The 18,157-nt window shown below is 43.1% G+C and overlaps 1 protein-coding gene across 1 annotated transcript in view; it reads right to left on the bottom strand.

The window, feature by feature from the left end:
• Positions 1–18,157, bottom strand: part of LOC140253727 (protein FAM13A-like) — a 191,826-nt gene that overhangs the window by 819 nt on the left and 172,850 nt on the right. The window contains exons 17-28 of the mRNA XM_072339484.1: positions 13,994–14,314; positions 13,573–13,909; positions 13,267–13,471; positions 13,073–13,171; positions 12,515–12,686; positions 12,285–12,414; positions 8,268–10,812; positions 6,347–6,694; positions 5,836–5,943; positions 5,645–5,757; positions 3,010–3,182; positions 1,072–1,285 (exon numbers count right to left, since the gene is read on the bottom strand). Coding sequence (XP_072195585.1) covers positions 3,136–3,182; positions 5,645–5,757; positions 5,836–5,943; positions 6,347–6,618 — 540 coding nt within the window. The 5' untranslated portion in view covers positions 6,619–6,694; positions 8,268–10,812; positions 12,285–12,414; ... (3 more) ...; positions 13,573–13,909; positions 13,994–14,314 and the 3' untranslated portion in view covers positions 1,072–1,285; positions 3,010–3,135. The remainder of the gene's footprint in view (positions 1–1,071; positions 1,286–3,009; positions 3,183–5,644; positions 5,758–5,835; positions 5,944–6,346; positions 6,695–8,267; positions 10,813–12,284; positions 12,415–12,514; positions 12,687–13,072; positions 13,172–13,266; positions 13,472–13,572; positions 13,910–13,993; positions 14,315–18,157) is intronic.

The raw sequence follows: 18,157 nt of genomic DNA, 5'->3' as shown, positions 1-18,157 counted from the left end.
TCTGTGCACCACTTGTCTCTCCCGCCATTCCCACCACTTTATTAATGAGAAGAAAAAAAAAAAACAAACAAACCCACAAAGCTGTATGGCTCGACACTGTGATTGCACTTGCTATTGTTTTATTATTGCTTATTTCCTTTCATTCTGTCCTTTGCTACTTTCTTCCTCGTTGTAGCAATGGTACAAAATACGGCTATGGTAGGAGACACAGTGATGATTACAGAGTATATGCTGCTCCCACCAATGGGCTATGCCCGTTGCACGCCCCTTCTATGCATCAGAAGCACAAATAACTGAGCTGTGAGGAGAAGGTTCCTTTTAGGCAATTATCTTTCACCTGGGATGTAACCCAGGCAGATGGATTGCCCTGGAGAAAGGAACCCAGGACCTGAGGGAACAGGCTGTGGTACAAACGGTGTATCGCACCAGCGTCCAACCTGTCTTGGCTGAATTGAATGAAGACAAATTCTCGTGGGCCACCGTTTTACCCCAGGTTAGCCAGAGCATTTGTCAGGAACTGAGTAGTAAGATGAGCAATGCAGTAGAATCATCATCTCAGAAACCCAAGTGGCAGCAGAATATCCAGTTTGTATTCACTCAAGAATCATCAGGCTCAGTCATCATTAGGAGGGTTTAAGTTTTACTGACCCTTCTAATAGTTCCAGTCTAGACTGTATTTGGTAACAAACTGACTGGTATCTTTGATATACGATAGATGTTATTATCTGCTATCAAAATATATTTTTTCTGTCGATTGTTACTGTAAAAACTTTCAAAACATCTGTAGGTCAAGATTTTCAGAAGTACCTCAGCATCTTAAAAGCCTGAGTTCTTCTTAGGCACTTAGAAATAATCTTAGCTTTTATACAAAGAAAGAAAACACATTATCACCCCCAGAAAATGGACACAATGAAAAACAGCTCCCATTTTAGAGCACATATCAACCCTCCTTGATTTCAGTTATCAGCTTAGCAGAGGATGACTCAAAATTTTGGATGTGTTTCTAAGTGATTCAAAGACTTAAACATCTTCCCTGCCTTACTATGAAGAATCATAGGAACTGGTACATACTCTGGATCCCGTATCAGATGATACCCAGTACAGTCACTTTCATCCTTCATTTCTGCAGATATTATCTGACACCATCATCTACTAGAGAAGTTACGTCTTGTCTGAAAGGTGTTGTGAACTGAGGTGTAATCTGTCAGAAAGCTGTGCTCTTTTAGTAGAGACTCCACCAACAAGTGGATGGGCAACTCTGTTTTCACTGGTAGCTCACTCATTTCTGAAAGGAAACAAGGAACAATATTTTCCAGTAATTTTTAACATCCTCAATGAATCACTAAGTGGATGCAATCAAAAATATAGTGAATCTCTACACCAAATGCAGGACATTGTCTCTAGCACATACAACTAAAACTAAACAGCTGTGCAATCGAAACAACTAATCCTGCTTGCTGGAGCACACTCGTCCCTTGGGAAGAAAGAAAAGAAACAGCAGATGACCATATGAAGTGTTGCACAACTAAGAGATGCTCTGGTACTGGAAGGAGAAGTGAGATTTCAAAAAATCATCTTCTTACTGTTTTATTCGTTTTTCAGAACTATCAATTACATTAATGGGTAAACACTGAGTCTTCTACAGCGCGGGTGTAAAAACATGATATGGGCACTGCCCCTAGAGCTTCCCACAGTTACACTGCATTCTGCACATTTGAATACTCTAATATAAAAAATTAATACTTAAATATTTTTAATAAAGGAATAAAACATGTAATTCACTAAACATCAAGAAGTCAGCCAAGTGAACCCTTGCCTTGACATCAGGAGTCAAGAGAAATTCCTGATCAAAGGCAACAAGAAAAGGATAGAGTATGCAAACACCTTCACCCCGAATGGAAAGGCTGGCAAATACAGATGTGTTCTAAGGCTGATAGGAAGTTACCTGTTAAATATCCCACTCTGTGTATCAGCCTTTTCAGTAAGCTTACAAACAGGCAATATAATAGCTATTCATATTGTGCTCATGTCTCAATTAACAGAAATAAAAAAAGAAAAAAGTAACCCAAAAAGCAACATAGGTGTTGCTAATAAATAAGTAGTATGACAATTCAAAAAGGAGAGGCTAGGACTGGTGCAGTAAAGCCTACTCATCTAGACTGTGCTCTGCCTGCCAAGATAATTCAGTTAGTAGGAGATGGGGAACATGGCCTTTCTGAAAATAAAACAAAACAAAACACAGTAATAAATACAAAAACAGATTCAGACAAAAAAGAAGGGTTACATGTATGATTGAAATCAGTTGGTCTTATCACTATGGAGGAGCTAAATCTGTTTATATGCCAGACTGCTCTGTATGCAGAGAAGGCATGAACTTCCTTGCTATCAGCCTAACATTTCTCAAGATTAAAGAATCTTATGAAGGGGTAGAACTCTTGCAGCACTGACAACTTCAAATGAAGACATAGAAATATGAAACAAATTTTTGATCTGGTGCTCTTTACCTTGCTCTATAGGACATTTACCTCAGCTTCTACTATAAAGTCACAGTAATTATGGAGCAGGTTAGAAAAAAATAAACTTTTCCTTAACTCTCTGGCAGCCAATACCCAATGCATCTGCTTGAAGTTTCTCACATTTCTCTAGTTCACAAAGCACGTAATTGAAAATTCAACAGGTAAATCAAGTATTTAGTCAACAAACTGTTGGACACTCACTTTTCAAGCTGCTCATCTTCCCTACAGCTCAGAACATCAAGGCTATGATTCATTTATTTACACCGAAAAACACTGAATATTCCTTTTGCAGACTCATCCTCGTACTTGTGCATAATCAGCAGGTATTTTTGTAAGCTGAATCACAACAGGCAAGGCAATATTTTGAGAGACTGGAATCCTCATTAAACTAGGATGAGGTAATATGCAACTAGAAATAATATTAACCCAAACTTCAACCGAATTAATTTTTTATTAGCAGCAGATGGAAGAAATAAAGATAACCAGAAATTACCTAGAGCCATTCTCCCACTCTGATGACAAATTAAAATATCCAAGTTGTGTTTTTGGAGTTCAGAATACTTCAGCATTGTCACAGCTTCTCAATTTTCAAAATCCTATGCTCCTTACATCCATCCAGTTATCTTTTATAGCACACAGTACTAATTTGAAGAAGTACAGAGTCAACTAAAAACAAAAAAACAACGAACCACAATGAGAATTAATGCTATCAAAAGTCATTGAAATTTGAATCAACACTTGGAGCACACAGAACTCAAACTCTATTAGATATCTGTGTATTAAATAGGGTTTGTCATCAACTATGCTTGCCCTATGAACTAGTTTTGAGGTTGCAAAGCTCCAATGAATTCCTTTTTCTGCGTTCTTCACAATAGCCACTCATAAATGACTTGGCATGTTTTTCCTCATCTACTTAAAGCCTTGATGACTGAAGATTGCATAGAAAGTTATCCAACTGAAAACATTCACAGCTTGAGGCAAGAATGTATATACATAACAGCTAAATGCCATTTTGTGTTTGTGGCATAAATTCTAAAGGATGCTTGCAACAGACAGCATTTTACTAGAACAAGATCACTGTGCATAAAGAAATAAGGAACCGGAGCTCACTTTTTCTCTTCCCTGTTTACTGCTGTTGAGATCATTTCCAGAGGTCAGACTTGCAAAGTAAAAAGCTGAGTGGAAAAAGGATTCAGTACCTCAGCCTTTCCTCTGTTCTGTGTCACAAGGTCCCCACCTCAATTAGTAACAGTCACATTTCACCTGGCCTTTAGGTCCCAGATTCTTCCCTGACAGGGACACCCACTCTGACAGCTGCTGAACAACTAGCATGAGCTGTGACAAAGTGCTGCTGAATAAGGGCCAAGCCGCACTAAAAGCTGCAGGCACCCTGGCAATGGTAGCTAACCAAACTGGTAGAAGCTCCTAGAGATTCCTTTGGCCCAAACCCTTTTGGTTCCCCCTTACCTTGATCTTATCTAGCATAAAGATCAAAAAATTATACAGACTTCCCTGATAATTTATGCAAAGCTTACCTGTTTACAGAATATATGTTCTGTATGCCCCATTTAAAATTATATATGTATATGTATATAAGGCCCCTTGCCTTAAGCAAACTGTTTTTCTTCCTTTAAACAGAGTGCACCTCCATAGCACTGAGCATGATTTCAAAAGTGATAATTATTAAAAAAAACAAATCCGTGGGAATCTGTGGTACCAAAGCCACGTACAGATCTGTATAAACAACCCGAGGCTGGAAAGTACTGGTAGGTGTTTCCTAAATGGTAGCATGTAATCCTATCCCCTAAGAGACAGCAAATTGTGCAGAAACACCTCCAGATTTGATGCTTACTAAGGCGTGAACTAATCAAGGTGAATGATGTTATCCAACTTAAGATGAAGGACGCTGTGCATTTCTAAAGCAAAACATATGGCTGTTCTTATACTGTTCTAAAGACAATATCATGTGAATACATCAGCATCTTTAATGCTCATTTAACACCACCCTCCTTTCGTTTTATCTCCAGATCACAGAACTGAACAGTTTTTCCATTAACACCAATTCCCAAAAAACAATATATTAAAAAAATAATATATCACAGAATCACCAACTGTTAATGCCTTCACTGCTAAGGGGCATTACAAACCAAAGTAAAACACAGGGCTGGCAAAATCACGGTACTCCACAGAGAGTGGAGCAGAATCCACTTGTGCAGCATGAAATTCAAAAGCCTTTTGTCAGGCTGGAACATTGTGCACTGGCTGGCACCTGTTTGGAAAGATACTAAAATGAAACTCTTTGGTAAACACTGTCAGGATACAAAGTGACAGTCAGTTGGATGAACAGGAGAATATAGGAAAACACCCGGAAGTAACAGACTCAGGGCAGCGCAGCTGGGTTTGGATTAGGCACAGAAAGAAAGTGCAGATAATATTTATACCTACATTTAATATTCAAATTAATTTGCATGGAAACACTTCGTTAAGGTGAGCTGTCATAAGTGATTTCATTTCCATTTATATTCCATCCTGTATTTGAAGTATGTTTCAAGAGGTACTGCACTATGTTTCAATACTTTAATCACTGTCCTGTCCAATTCAACAATATACACAATTTCACTACTCTTGTTAGAGGCATGGTCCAGAGAAAACAGCAGAGGAGAAGAACAGCATTTCTATTTCAGCTGCTGAAGTACCCAATAACTTTGGGTGTCACCTAAATCTTCACACAAAATCATTCCAGGCATACTTACAAGGATCAGTAAGTAGTCCTATTGCTAATATGGGGCAAGTACTCCAAAGATTATATACAGAGGAATGTATTCTAATACAGCATGCATGAAAAGTTGATTTTAATACTCTTTCAGTACAGTTCTTTACGTTTAGAAGAAATACACATTACTCTGTTCTTAAAGCGGTTCGTGTTGGTACCAGCAGGTTATCCAACAAGGTCTGTTTTCACTCTGCATGAATACACAATACTCAGGGGTGTTCTTGTCTTTAACTGCCACATAGATTAGCTTAACTTCAGCCCACAGAAATCTTAGAACATGTTACTACTGTAACCTGTAACCTAGTTCTTAAAGGTTTGTTTGGCCATATTCTAGTAGTATTCATTGCCTACTTACCACAGAGATACTCCCCATGAAGGACATGCCCCAGCCTTATTTCCTCTTCAAAACAGAGAAACCAATCTTGGAGCTGTATTACCAGTACTTCGCTCCAATGACCCTTACCTGAGCTTAGATAAAAGAGATTCATGGGAGAAAACAAACAAACAAACAAACAACCAAACAGGAGAAGACTGTACTATACTAACCCCTTTTCACCTACAGTTTTATACTCGAGAACAGAGCTGTTTTCTCCTTCTCGTGTCTCTCTAGCACTTTTTCTGTTTGTTTCTTGCTCTCCTCTAGATATCTGAACTCTGGAAAAGTAGAAAAATAGAACCAACAGAACATGGCTGTTACTCTGGAGAATGATTATCTATGCTGATTACACCATAAGAAATAACATAGGGAAGACAAATGTGCCAGTGCCCCCACCACCCTTATTTTAAAAAAACACCTTTCTCCTATAGCCAATCTATATCTCCCTTCTGAACTATTTCCCCTTCTCCTATCACAGAAGACACTGCTAAAGAGTCCATATCCCTTATTTGTCATCACCCCACTTTAGATACTGAAAGGCTGCTATCAGATCACCTTGGAGCTTTCTCTTCCCCAGGCTTAACAGCCCCAACTCTGTCAGCCTGTCCTTGTTGTAGAAATGTTCCATTCCTTGGATTTTTTCTGTGGCCCTTCTCTGGATGTGCTTCAACAGGTTCGTACCTCTCCTGTACAGAGGATTCCACATCTGGATGCAGAACTCCAAGTGAGATCTCACAAGTGAAGAGCAGAGGGGCAGGACCACCTCCCTCACCCTGCTGATCGTGCTTCTTTTGATGCAGTCCTGGATGCAGTTGGCTTTCTGGGCTGTAAGAGCACATCGCTGGCTCACATTCAACTTGCTGTGCAGCAGAACCCCAAATCCTTTTCCTCAGGGCTGTGCACAATCCTTTTCTCCCCAGGCATGTAATGACAGCAAAAATAGGCATGACCATAGTGCAAAACTTGGCACTTGACTTGGTTGAACCTCAAGAAGTTCACCCAGTCCCACTGCTCAAGCCAATATATGACCTGAAATAGAGTTGTTGGGTTACTCTCCTTTTAAGAGGTTTTCAGTAAAAACAAAATATCTCAGCTTGTGCTCCTTCTAAGACCTCTTAAATCACCGGCAAGAAGAACAGACATTTCAAAACCACTATTATCTGCTGTGCAACACAAGTATATCTTCAGGTGAATCTTCAGGGAATTATTAAGTCTGCAGCTAGAGATAGTATATATACCCATAAGCATATCAAAGATCAACTTAGAAAAATGATATAATTCTTTTCTATCTCTTCCTTGTCCCTTTTCTGTAAACTATCTGGCTTGCAAGACTCAACAAGTAATGAAGGTAACGTAATCAGGCTTCTCATATTCTGCAGTGAGCTTTCACATTGGAATCAATGCAGAATAAAGAGTCTGTCTAGAGACAGTTCATAGCTTCTAGCAGTGAAGATTCCACATACCTGGTGGGAAAAACTTGCTGATGTTTTCCTAACACTTGGAGTCTAAAGTCACATAAGAGTTGCATTTCCTTCGTTCTTACAACTAAATGAACAACAGAAAATAGATGACAAACTGAATTGCATAGCTATCACCCCTGATAGGATGATCACAGGTTGAGACAGAAGGTCAGTTTTACCCAATTGTTCCCAAGACCTTGCATCCAGTTCAATCTTTGATATTTTTAAGAAACAACAACATTCTAATGATTATTGAACTAATGATTAGTTTCAGAGCTCCAGCAATGTCTTTTGGTCAATATCTATTCTCAACTGTACAAGTGTCTTTTTGTTGTAGCTGTTTAGTTTTTGTTTTTCAGTTCTGCTAAGCATTACTGTTAAAATCTTAAAATGCAACATCTATTATTATTATTTTTATTCCAACGTTAACTGATTCACCCCAAGAGGTGCTCTTCTAGTTTAATTTCTTCCTAAAGGAATCCAATTCCAGTTATACTAACCAAAGCACAATATCTAGCATAAATTAAGTAATATGCCTGTTATTTTCTATCCAGCAAGAAATGTATTTAAGGTTTACCCATACAAGGAAGCTTCACACAATTTCTACAGATGTTAATTCTGTCACATAACTCTTAGCATTCATGCAACTTAAAAAATAGTTTACAGCAGCAACAAACAATACAATAAGAAATGTCACTGATTTCTATTATTTATCAGATAAGTCTAAAGGACTTTATGAAATAATCACAGTGATTGAATAAAGTATCTATATGCATCAGCATGACAGTGACTCATCTGCTGCATTTCAAGAGCATTGCGGGGCACCGAGCTGCATTTCAAGAAGTAATACTGCCCAGGAATTCTTTGGCAGGCCACTAAGTTTAAACAACCTGTACCAAACCAATATTCTCTCTTAACACCACTGCTTTAAGGGCATTCCTCTCTGAGAAGATCTGAATGATTCTTAGGATGAAAGGTGCTGTAAGGATATATTCAGCACACTATGTGGACTCAAAATATAGATACTGTGTCTTTAAAGTCATTTGTATGCTGACCTCAGGGCATATTGAGATAAATTACTTCTATTTCAAGACTAATTTGCAAAGAAAAAAGCTGCACAATACACAGAATGAGCAAATTACCTATAATGAATATCAGGTCCAAGTCTCCAAGTAAAAATCCCCCTTGTTTAACAATCGTGTAGGTCCATAACTACCACAGCACATGTGAAGGCAACATAGAGGAAATGCCAAAATTCCATCATGCCCCAAACAGCATACAGTCCTATCAAAACACAGAAAGACAAAACCTTCACTGTATAGAGATCATTTGTACTACTACGTGGTCCTCTGCTTAGCATTCAAAGTCACATTTGTCAAGACAAATGCTACATGGTCCAGCACATCTCAGTCTTACGCATTTGAATAGTGGCAGTTTCAGCACAGCTTCAGCAAGCAGTGGTGTCAGTCACTGACAGGCATCCACTACAAACCAGTTCTCAACCAGTATAATAATTCATAATGACATGAACTGGTTGGTAAGGACTGCAATGCAGAGAAGTCTTCTAAGCTTCAGCACTAGTACTTCAACAGGAAGCAGATATTGTTAAGCAGCCCTATGTCAGGCTTAGTATAGACAGATTTACTTCAAGCTGATAATGATTGATTACAAGTATAGGAGTCTGCTTAAGATTATTCAAGTGCATGAAGACTTTATTAACAGAGGCACGTGGAAACGTGATGTAAATTATTGGATACATAGGATACTTCTATTGCAAAAACCAAAATGATCTCAATTTGGTCTCAAACTTTAAACATACCCAGGGAGAAAGCCTTACACCTTCACACATGTCACTGTCTTACCTGATGCCTGCAGTCACAGAATCATAGGCATTGGAAGGGACCTCTTAGAGTTCATAGAGTCCAAACCCCTTGCCAAAGCAGGCTTCCTACAGCAGGCCACACAGGCACACCTCCAGAGGAGACACCACAGTCTCTCTGGTTAGCCCGTTCCAGTGCTCCATCACCCTCCATCTTTCACTTACTGGCACAGAACTTCCTGTGCTCCAGTTAACAGCCATTTCCCCATCTCCTGTTCCCACAGACCACTCAAAAGAGACTGGCCACGTCCCTTTGTCTCCTACAATTAAGATATTTATAAACATTAATCAGATGCCCTCTCAGTCATCTTTTGTCAAGGGTGAACAGACTCACTCACAAGGGAGGTGAACTTCTACCTTCACTTCTACCTTCATCCAGACTCTTTCCAGGAGACCCCTGTCTGTTTTGTACTGGGAAACCCAGATCTGGATGCAGTACTCCAGGTGAGGCCCCCAGGGCAGAGTAGAGGGGAAGGATCACCTCTCAACTGGCTGGCCCTGCTCCTTTTAATGTACCGCAGGATTCCATTGGCACTCTTGGCCACAAAGACATACTGCTGGCTCGTGGCCAGCCTTTCATCCACCAGGACCCCTAGTTCCTTCTGCACACAGCTCCTCTCCAGCAGGTCATGCAGCAACCAGTACCAATACTTGAAACTGTTTCTTCCCAGGTGCAAGACTCCACGCTTGCTTCTGTTAAACCTCATCTGGTTTCTCGCTGCCCAGCCCTCCAGCCTGTCCAGGTCTTCCTGAACAGCATCACAGCCATCAGGTGTGTCAGCCACTCCTCCCAGCTTTGTATCATTGCTATTCTTGTGAGAGTGGACACTAACTCCTCATCAAGGTCATCAATGAAGATATTGAACAAGAACAGAGCCATCTCTGACCCCCGGGAGAACACTGCTAGTTACAAGCCTCCAGCTGGACTCCGCGCCACTGATCACAGAATGGCCCAGGTTGGAAGGGACCTCAGGGATCATGAAGCCCCAACCCTCCTGCCTTGCAGGGACACCAAACTTCCACAAATACTAGATCAGGTTGCCCAGGGCCCCATCCAACCTGGCCTTCAACTTCTCCAGGGACAGGGCATCCACAAACTCCCTGGGCAGCCTGTTCCAGTACCTCACCACTCTTCTAGTAAATAACTTCCCCCAAACACCCAACCTAAATCTTCCCTCTTTCAACTTAAAACCATTTTCCCTTGTCCTAATATTATCTGCCCTTTCAAAGAGCTTACTCCCCTTCTGATTATTGGTACCCTTCAGGTACTGAAAGGCTGCAATGAGGTCACCCCACAGTCTTCTTTTCTTCAAGCTGAACAAGCCCAGCTCCCTCAGCCTGTTTTCATAGGGGAGGTGCTCCAGCCCCTGATCATCTTCGTGGCCCATCTTCGATCACCAGCCTCTGAGCTCAGCCACTTATCAGCCCACCTCACTGTCCACTCATCTATCCCACACTTTCACAGCTTCATTATCAAGATGACATGGGAGACTGTACCAAAAGCCTTGCTGTGTTCAACATAGACAATACCCACTGCTCTCCCCCATCTACCAAGCCAGAGAAACCATCATAGAAGTCTATGAGGTCAGTTGAGCTTGACTTCCCCGTGGTGAATCCATGCTGACTATTCCTGATAACCTTCTCTTCCAATCACTTGGAGACGCATCCTGAACAAGCTGTTCTGTCACATTCCCAGAAACAGAGGTACAACCGATTGGCCTCTGGTTCCCCAGATCCTCCTTATTGCCCTTCCTGTAGTGACACTGGCCATTCTTCAGTCTTCAGGCTTTTCTTCTGTTCTCCAAGACCTGTCAAAGATGACAGAGAGCACCTTCAGCAAACATCTGTCAGCTCCCTCAGCACACATGGACATACCTGCACCCATGACAGCCCTCTCCTCCCTCAGCACCCAAGGGGAACTCCAGATATCAGAGCTCCCCAAAGTCAACATTACGGACTGCACCTTCCACTACCCCCCCTCCTCTAGGATGTCCACCCAGGTGCCCACATGAGCCCAGAGAGCCTGCATCTCCTTGGTCTGGCTTGCTGCCTCAGATTAGCTGCTGTAACTGATGCCCACCATGGTAATTATAAGGGGCAGCAGCACCCCAAAGTTCTCAAAAGAGGAGAGAGGAGAGGACCCTCCCTGCTCCCTGACAAGTGCCAGAGCATCCATCTAACAAGCATTTCCTATTCGCAAGTTGTGCTCACACTGCACCTGCATTGCTGTGCTCCTAAAGGGGAGCTGCTTTTATACAGAAAGGAGGTTGGCTGCCATCACTCCCAGCTCCACTCACACCACAGCAGCACAAGCACAGCTCCTGCCTGATCAGAGGACGAAAGGTGGGGGGGGAGGGGGGTGGGAGGGAATTTGTCTGGGGGCTGCCACACTGACCAAATGTCACAGTTCTGGGGGTAGGTTCTGTTTACCTCTCTGCCATGATCCCTTGTTGCAGTCTATCCATGTGGGTATGTAAGGTCCTCACTAATACAGCCATTACCTTGCTGTTACTTTTGGGGCAACCCTCAAAGTTTCACAGTTCATGTGTAGATTGCCAGACAGAAGCAACACATCTTTAAAAAAAAGCTATGAAAAGGAAAGGCACAAGGAGATGGAAACACTTACATAAACAATAGCTGCTGTTCATCTCCTTCCAGTATTTACAGACTGCAATAAACTCCAAACAATTACTACTTGCTTTTATTATTATTTTGGAGCCTTTTGTGTTGTTTTTGTTCCAGACACATGGTCAGTTGCTTTGTTTCCCCCTATTAAACCACAGCCTACAGACTCCAGAAACACTGTATTCTAACAGTCGCAGGACTTCAGCTTGGGCCCTTAAACTAGACTAAAAAAAAAAAAGTTTGTATATGCTGTCCTGCAAATTATAGGTGGGTAGATGTCCAGGAGAAAGTTATCAGGGTTACAGGGATAAGGAGAAGAAATAAGTCAAGAAGTGCTTGTAGATTGAGAATGGGAGTTCTATAATACAGAATACTGCACTGTCTTTAAAATAAATAAATTCGAAGAACTGTTCCTTTCAACAGTACAATTGTATTAAGGATTATACCTTTTCAACCAGATTTTATTATATGGAGTCAAGAAGCATTTGCTGCTCTATACAAACAAGTAGTTCAAAATAGCTATACTCATATCCAAACCACAACACCACACACCAACTCAAACATACACCCACACAATATACACCTTCTATCGCCCCCTCAAACAAAACCACACTAACACCAGCACAACAAAACACCACATGAAACAAAAACCTACCTGGAGACTCTGCAGCTCCTGACCCAGGGAGGAGACTTCACTCCACAGTGCTGCATCACACCAGATGAAACATGCTCCACTCCTGCAGGCATCACCTCTCCCAACTCCATTCCTCCTGCACACCCTCAGCCTGAACAAGAAAACCCACATACCATCACCCTCAAACAAAATGAATGGGCCTCTGACACCAAGGGACAGCATGCACCAGCCAAGAACACAACACAATTCACCTCCCTCCACAGAGGCTCTGCAGTCACACCAGATGCCTGCTCTGTCCTTGAAACTGCTGGAAGAGCTCCTCAGATCGCTTCTGAAGGGCCACCAGGGTGCACAGGCTGACCTTCTCACCCTTTCTGAACACTGCAGGGACTCGGGCTGTCCTTTGGTCCTCAGACACCCTTCCTGTAGAAAAGAACAGAAAGAACAGGATAGGGAGCTCTTCAGTTCTCACTTCTGCCAGTTCCTTCAGCACACACAGGCATGTCCAATTAGGGTCTGGGAATATGCAGGCCTCCTTTTTGCCTAAATCACCGTTGACCAGCTCCACCACGCTTGAGACAAACTCCTCCTTCCTCAAAGCCTCTCTCGTCTCACGCCCCCAAGGAGCAGTCACAGCAGCCACCAGAGGGCGTTGGGCACCTCCGCCTGCTTACATCCCGTTTCACCAGCTGGTCCCACGCAGCAGGCCCACGCACTCCCTCATCTCTACTTTGCCTTTGGCAAACTTGACAACTTCTGTTAAGTTTCCATTAACTTCTGTAACCAAAACCCCCGGTGATGTTACCCACCTTTACTGCCTCTTGAGCCTCACCCGCCGGCTCTCCTAGGTCTTCCTTCATCCGGAGGCACGGCACGGGGAGTTCTGGTTCTCTCCACGGTCCCTTACCCTGAAAACAACACAGCCATCCCAAACGCGTTCCGGTCGGGCAAGCTGTCCCGCCGCGTCTCCGGGGTGGGAACGACATCGCGCTTCTGAACTTACAAAAAAGGGGCGGCGAGTGGAATAGGTGGTCCCACCCTGCTCGCTCCCACCGCTGGAAAGCGGAAGGGGCCGAAGAACCCGAAAAACCCTTCTCCGGTGGTTCGGCCGCGGCCCCCAGCTTATCTAGCTGCTCTCAGATGCTCACCGCTCCCACCGTCTCGCTGGTTCGGGCTGACGACAGGCTCCGCTGCAGCCTTCGCTCAGCCTGAAACAGAACAAAACTTGCTTCAGCAGCCCTTTGCTTTGCTTCCTATTCCCAGCAGCACCGATAACGGAGGAATATGGCCCCACTCCGTTCGCTTCTACCGGAGAGATCGGGAGGACCTGACGGCGCCGCTAAAAAGCCCTGAGGGGCTGAGAGCGCCCCGGGGCTGCGCTGGGACTCGGGGAACAGAGCGGCAGCACCCTCCGAAAACGCGACGGCAGCGGGACGGCGATGTTACCCCGCCTCCGAGAAGCCGGAGGAGCCCGGCGAGAGCCCCGCGTCGGCCCCGAACGGAGCGCGGAGGGAGCCCGGCGTCCTCCCGCTGCGGGCGGACGGCACCGAACGGCTCCCGGGAGCTCGCCGCCTCCACGGTCCCGGCACTACCTGATCGGCTCACCGGTCCGGGCTGATCTGCATCGGGAGACGTCTCACTGCAACCTGAAACAAAACAGCACAACACGCAGAGAACGTGACATAGAATCCCAAGGTCCCGTATTAAAAGCAGCCCCCCGCGGTACTTACCAGCCCCAGCTGCACTACGACCGGACACAGCAGCAGAACCCGCTCCGGCTCCCTCGACTGATGAATCCCAGAAGCTCCTCTCGTGGCTCCCGACGGCTTCTGGAGGAGCTCAAGAGGCGTAGGGGGCGGAACATCCCCGGGCTGCCGACGAGCAGCAGCTGCGCCCGGGTGGCCGCGGCCCCGCGGCACCTGACAGTCGTGGCCTCGTTAGCGCCGGCCGAGGGCCCTGACAGCTGAATCATCCTTCCAAAGAGCGACCCCAGCCTTAACGGTTTCCAGCGGCCCCTGCTGTGTGCTGTTTCTGCTTCCACTTCCCTCTCCCTTTGTTCAAAAACAAAACAAAACAAAACAAACAAAAAAACAAAAACAAAAACAAACAAACAACAACAACAATAACAAAAGTTTGTTACACATGTACAATAATTGTACCTGATGGAGAAAACATGACTGAAGGCAGCAGTGAAAACATGGGAGCAATGATGTGACTGATTCCCCAGTGGGTTAATGATGCACTCGAAAAAATTGCTGACGTGAAATCTGAAGCATAGCTATACAAATGGTTCTGTATGGTGTTGCTTGGGATTACGCTCACATGTCACTTAAGGTAGAAATGCTTTTGGTGAGATTTCAGTTATCTCCAGATATGAACACAGGTACTCTGTAAAGACTTCAGTGATGAAAATTCACTTTACATAGCAGTTTTGTTCTTAATTTTAAATCCTGACAGTTGTACTACACTCATTTACATTTCTTATGATGGTAGAACTGTGAATGTTTGTATCGCATGCTGTTATGGATATATCGGTCACAGACATCAGTGGCATCAGACAGAAAAAGAAGGGAGATCTGAAAATGCAGAGTGAGGTGAGAGGTCCTTCTGAGGGTGTGCAATAAGTTGCAGCGTTCTCCGGGAGAAGAAGCGGTTTGGTGATGGCTCCTCTCACAGCCAAGCAAAATCCTTACATTTACTTAAACGCTGTAAGGGAAGTTTTCTGGGAGACAAGGAGAGTCATATCGCACAGCTTATAACTATTAGTGTGAGCTGTTGCTACTTTCTGTTTCTTTGAGTGAGCACTTCACCGGACTCTCTGAAAATGCCTGACGTCTCTTATCTGATCACCTGATGAGTTCAAGATAGGAGGAACTGAGCTTTGAGTTACTATCAGCTTTATGCAAAGGATGAGCTGAAGAATCTCTCTGACTCTGCAGGTGGAATGAGAACGCCTTGCAGGATATGTGGCTGTTAAATACTCTTAAGAGCTATAGCCCAAAACCTCCTTTAAACTTGGCCCAGGTGGCCAAGAAGGCCAATGGAATCCTGGCTTGGATCAGGAACGGTGTGGTGAGCAGGACTAAGAAAGTAATCCCACGCTTGCACTCAGAATTGGTGAGACCTCACCTAGAGTAATGTGTTCGGTTTTGACACCTCAAAGGACGGGCATTTTAAACCTAAATTTGATCGTGCTAGCGGTCGTTCTGTGTTTCATTCATTTGAAGAGGTAATATTTCTACAGTACAGAGCTGCTTTAAGTGAGCTCTGTGGACTGGATCCCTGGTTGTCGCATGTCACTGACATTTTGCAGGTTGAAATGTTCCAACCTAAGGGTGGTATTTGGTGAAAAAATGAGTTACATCTCAAGTGATCAGCCCCACAGTTAGGTTGGATGGGAATGTGAAGTGTTTAAATCTGCTTTGAAGAGCAGTTCATTGGGCTGTGTAAATATTTGGTCTTTTCAAAGGCTGGAGACTAAGTCACAGGGAACTCAAATTTCTTGTTTCTGTGCATTAAGCCAGTAGTTGACCTGCTTCAAAATTCAAACCTCTTCATCCCAAATGTATATACTGCTGACTATTCTGCTCTTTCATAATGCAATGCAAGGCAGAAGAGTCGTATTGTAGATTTCTGTTTGGAACATAAGTTGCCTAAAATAGCAATCATAAATTTTAAAAAAACCTTGTCCTTCAGTTCTCTCAGAACTTGACTAGTGGGATCATTGCAAAACAGTGATAGAGAGGCAATAAATATCGATACCTATTTGGCTTCTCATACTTGAGACATTCAGATGCATCTTAGCAAGGCAGATGCTGGAAGCCCATTTGAAATTAATATTTCTCTAAACAAAAGACTTCAAATGCGTTGTTTATTCCTCACCAGTTTTGTGCGTGGTCCCAAAGAGAGTGTACTTTAATGAGTGTCTGTCAATTTTTTGCTTTTACAAACGAAGTAATACTGATGGACTGCATCTGCTCTGTTACTTTCATTCTACCCGACCGACTGAATATTTGGCATTGCTTTCATGCCTCGCAGCTGTTTGCTCAGGATAGAGAAGTCTTTTGGCATTTGGCAGAGTGGCATTTGAGAGTAAGGAACTAGGCCTTTTGAGAAAGATCCAGTTTTGTCTTTACCAGGGACACATCAGTTTCTGTTGTCACTGTGAGGCACTAATATTTCAGGTTCTGGGGGGCTGTGGGTTTGTTTGCATGCAGCTTAATGTTGGTATTTACTCCAGAGTTCATGAAAGCATTTATTGTACCCACTGTAGATGGTTTATGGGCTCCTCTGGCTCAGTTCCGTGACTAATGAGGCAGGGGTCCCACGGATCCACACCCCGGGAGAAGGGAAAAAAGAGAAAGGGTAGGGAGATGGGTCTAAAAACAAAACAGCAGCAACAGCCTGAGGAGCATAACTTATTTACTAAATACAAAATATCACAATGCAAGATAACACAATACAGAGTCACAATGCAGAGAATTGTAGAGGCCAGAAGGAACCACTAGAGATCATCAAGTTCAGCCCCCCTGCAGAGCAGATCTGATACAGAAGGCGATACAATACAACATAATTGGAATTGAAGCCAATAAATCAAATAAAATGAGAGTGTCCAAAACCAAAGGCCTTACATGGCTAGGAAGCACGCTCAGCAGAGATGAGCGGAAGGGAAAAAGGGGATGTCTGTGCACAATTTTATCTTTAACCTCTCAATGGAAAACAGAAACAGAACAGTGAACAGTCCTCTGGGATGTGTAGTCCTCCTTCTCTTCTGAGACAGGTGTGCCAGGAAGTATTGATGATCCACGGATCTGGAGCATTTAACGCCTTAACTCCCAGAATGTTGTCCATCACATTTAAATTCACACGTGTTAGACATGCTATCACAATGAGTTTAGAAATGCATATAACATAAAATTACTGAAACAAGCTGAAGTTCACTTAACTGGTATATTTTTTATTCATCAAGCTCAGGACTTATGTTTGCCAGGTTGTTGTGCCTGATCAGTTCCCAGATAAGATGTTTTAACTGTTCAACTCTGCACTGGACTCACTTGCTCAAGTATTTACTAAGATGTAGGGGAAAAAAAATGAGAAGCTTTGCAGCGAGACAGCTTAGCATTTCATTAAGATCTGCAGATCTAATACCACAGATAGTATAAACCATATAAAACAGCTTATTTCTACTGCCCCATAGACAACAGCAGCGTTAGAGCAAAATATAAGAGCTAATTAAAAGTTTTTGCTGAATTATCTTACTGTAGCAGGTAGGAAAAAAGAAAGAAAGAAAAAGTAAAGAACAAACCAAGCCTATTAGCTTTGAACACTGTATCTGCAACAGAAATATATCCACTATCTCAACCTTAACTTTAAATTACAGTACTTTCAAGCTCATAATCTGCTTTAGGATCAGCATTGTCACAACAGAACACATTGAATTAGATAACAGAGTAAATCAGAAGCACAGCGTCAGAAACAATGATTGACCTGCGTCTCTGGGGTTTCGGTTCATTAAACCTGGGCAAACTCAATCTGCTATCCCACGTGCAAGAGTTCCTGTGCAGAAGATCAGGAGCAGGGAAATTATTTCCTCAGGTTTTGAGAACATGAACCTGTGAAAACATGCCTTGAAGTTCCTTTTAACTGTATCTGCTAGTAAAGTTTAATAGGTTATCAAAACCAAACTAATTGAAGGTGTAATACAAAACTACTATGCGTGTAAGTAGCAAAGCAATTGTTTTCTCTGCTGTGATTATGAAAAGTGGAAAAGCATCCAGCCTGATCCTGCTCAGCAGGATGCAGACATTATTTGCTGACTCAAAATTCCTATACTTCTGCTACCTTTATGCTGTGCTTAGATTACCACAGCCATCAGCATTCTTGCCAATATTTAA

This window comes from Excalfactoria chinensis, chromosome 6 (genome assembly GCF_039878825.1).
Source record: "Excalfactoria chinensis isolate bCotChi1 chromosome 6, bCotChi1.hap2, whole genome shotgun sequence".
Lineage (NCBI taxonomy): Eukaryota > Metazoa > Chordata > Aves > Galliformes > Phasianidae > Excalfactoria > Excalfactoria chinensis.
The sequence above is the reverse complement of the archived record's forward strand: the minus strand, read 5'-3'. Positions and strand labels throughout refer to the sequence as shown.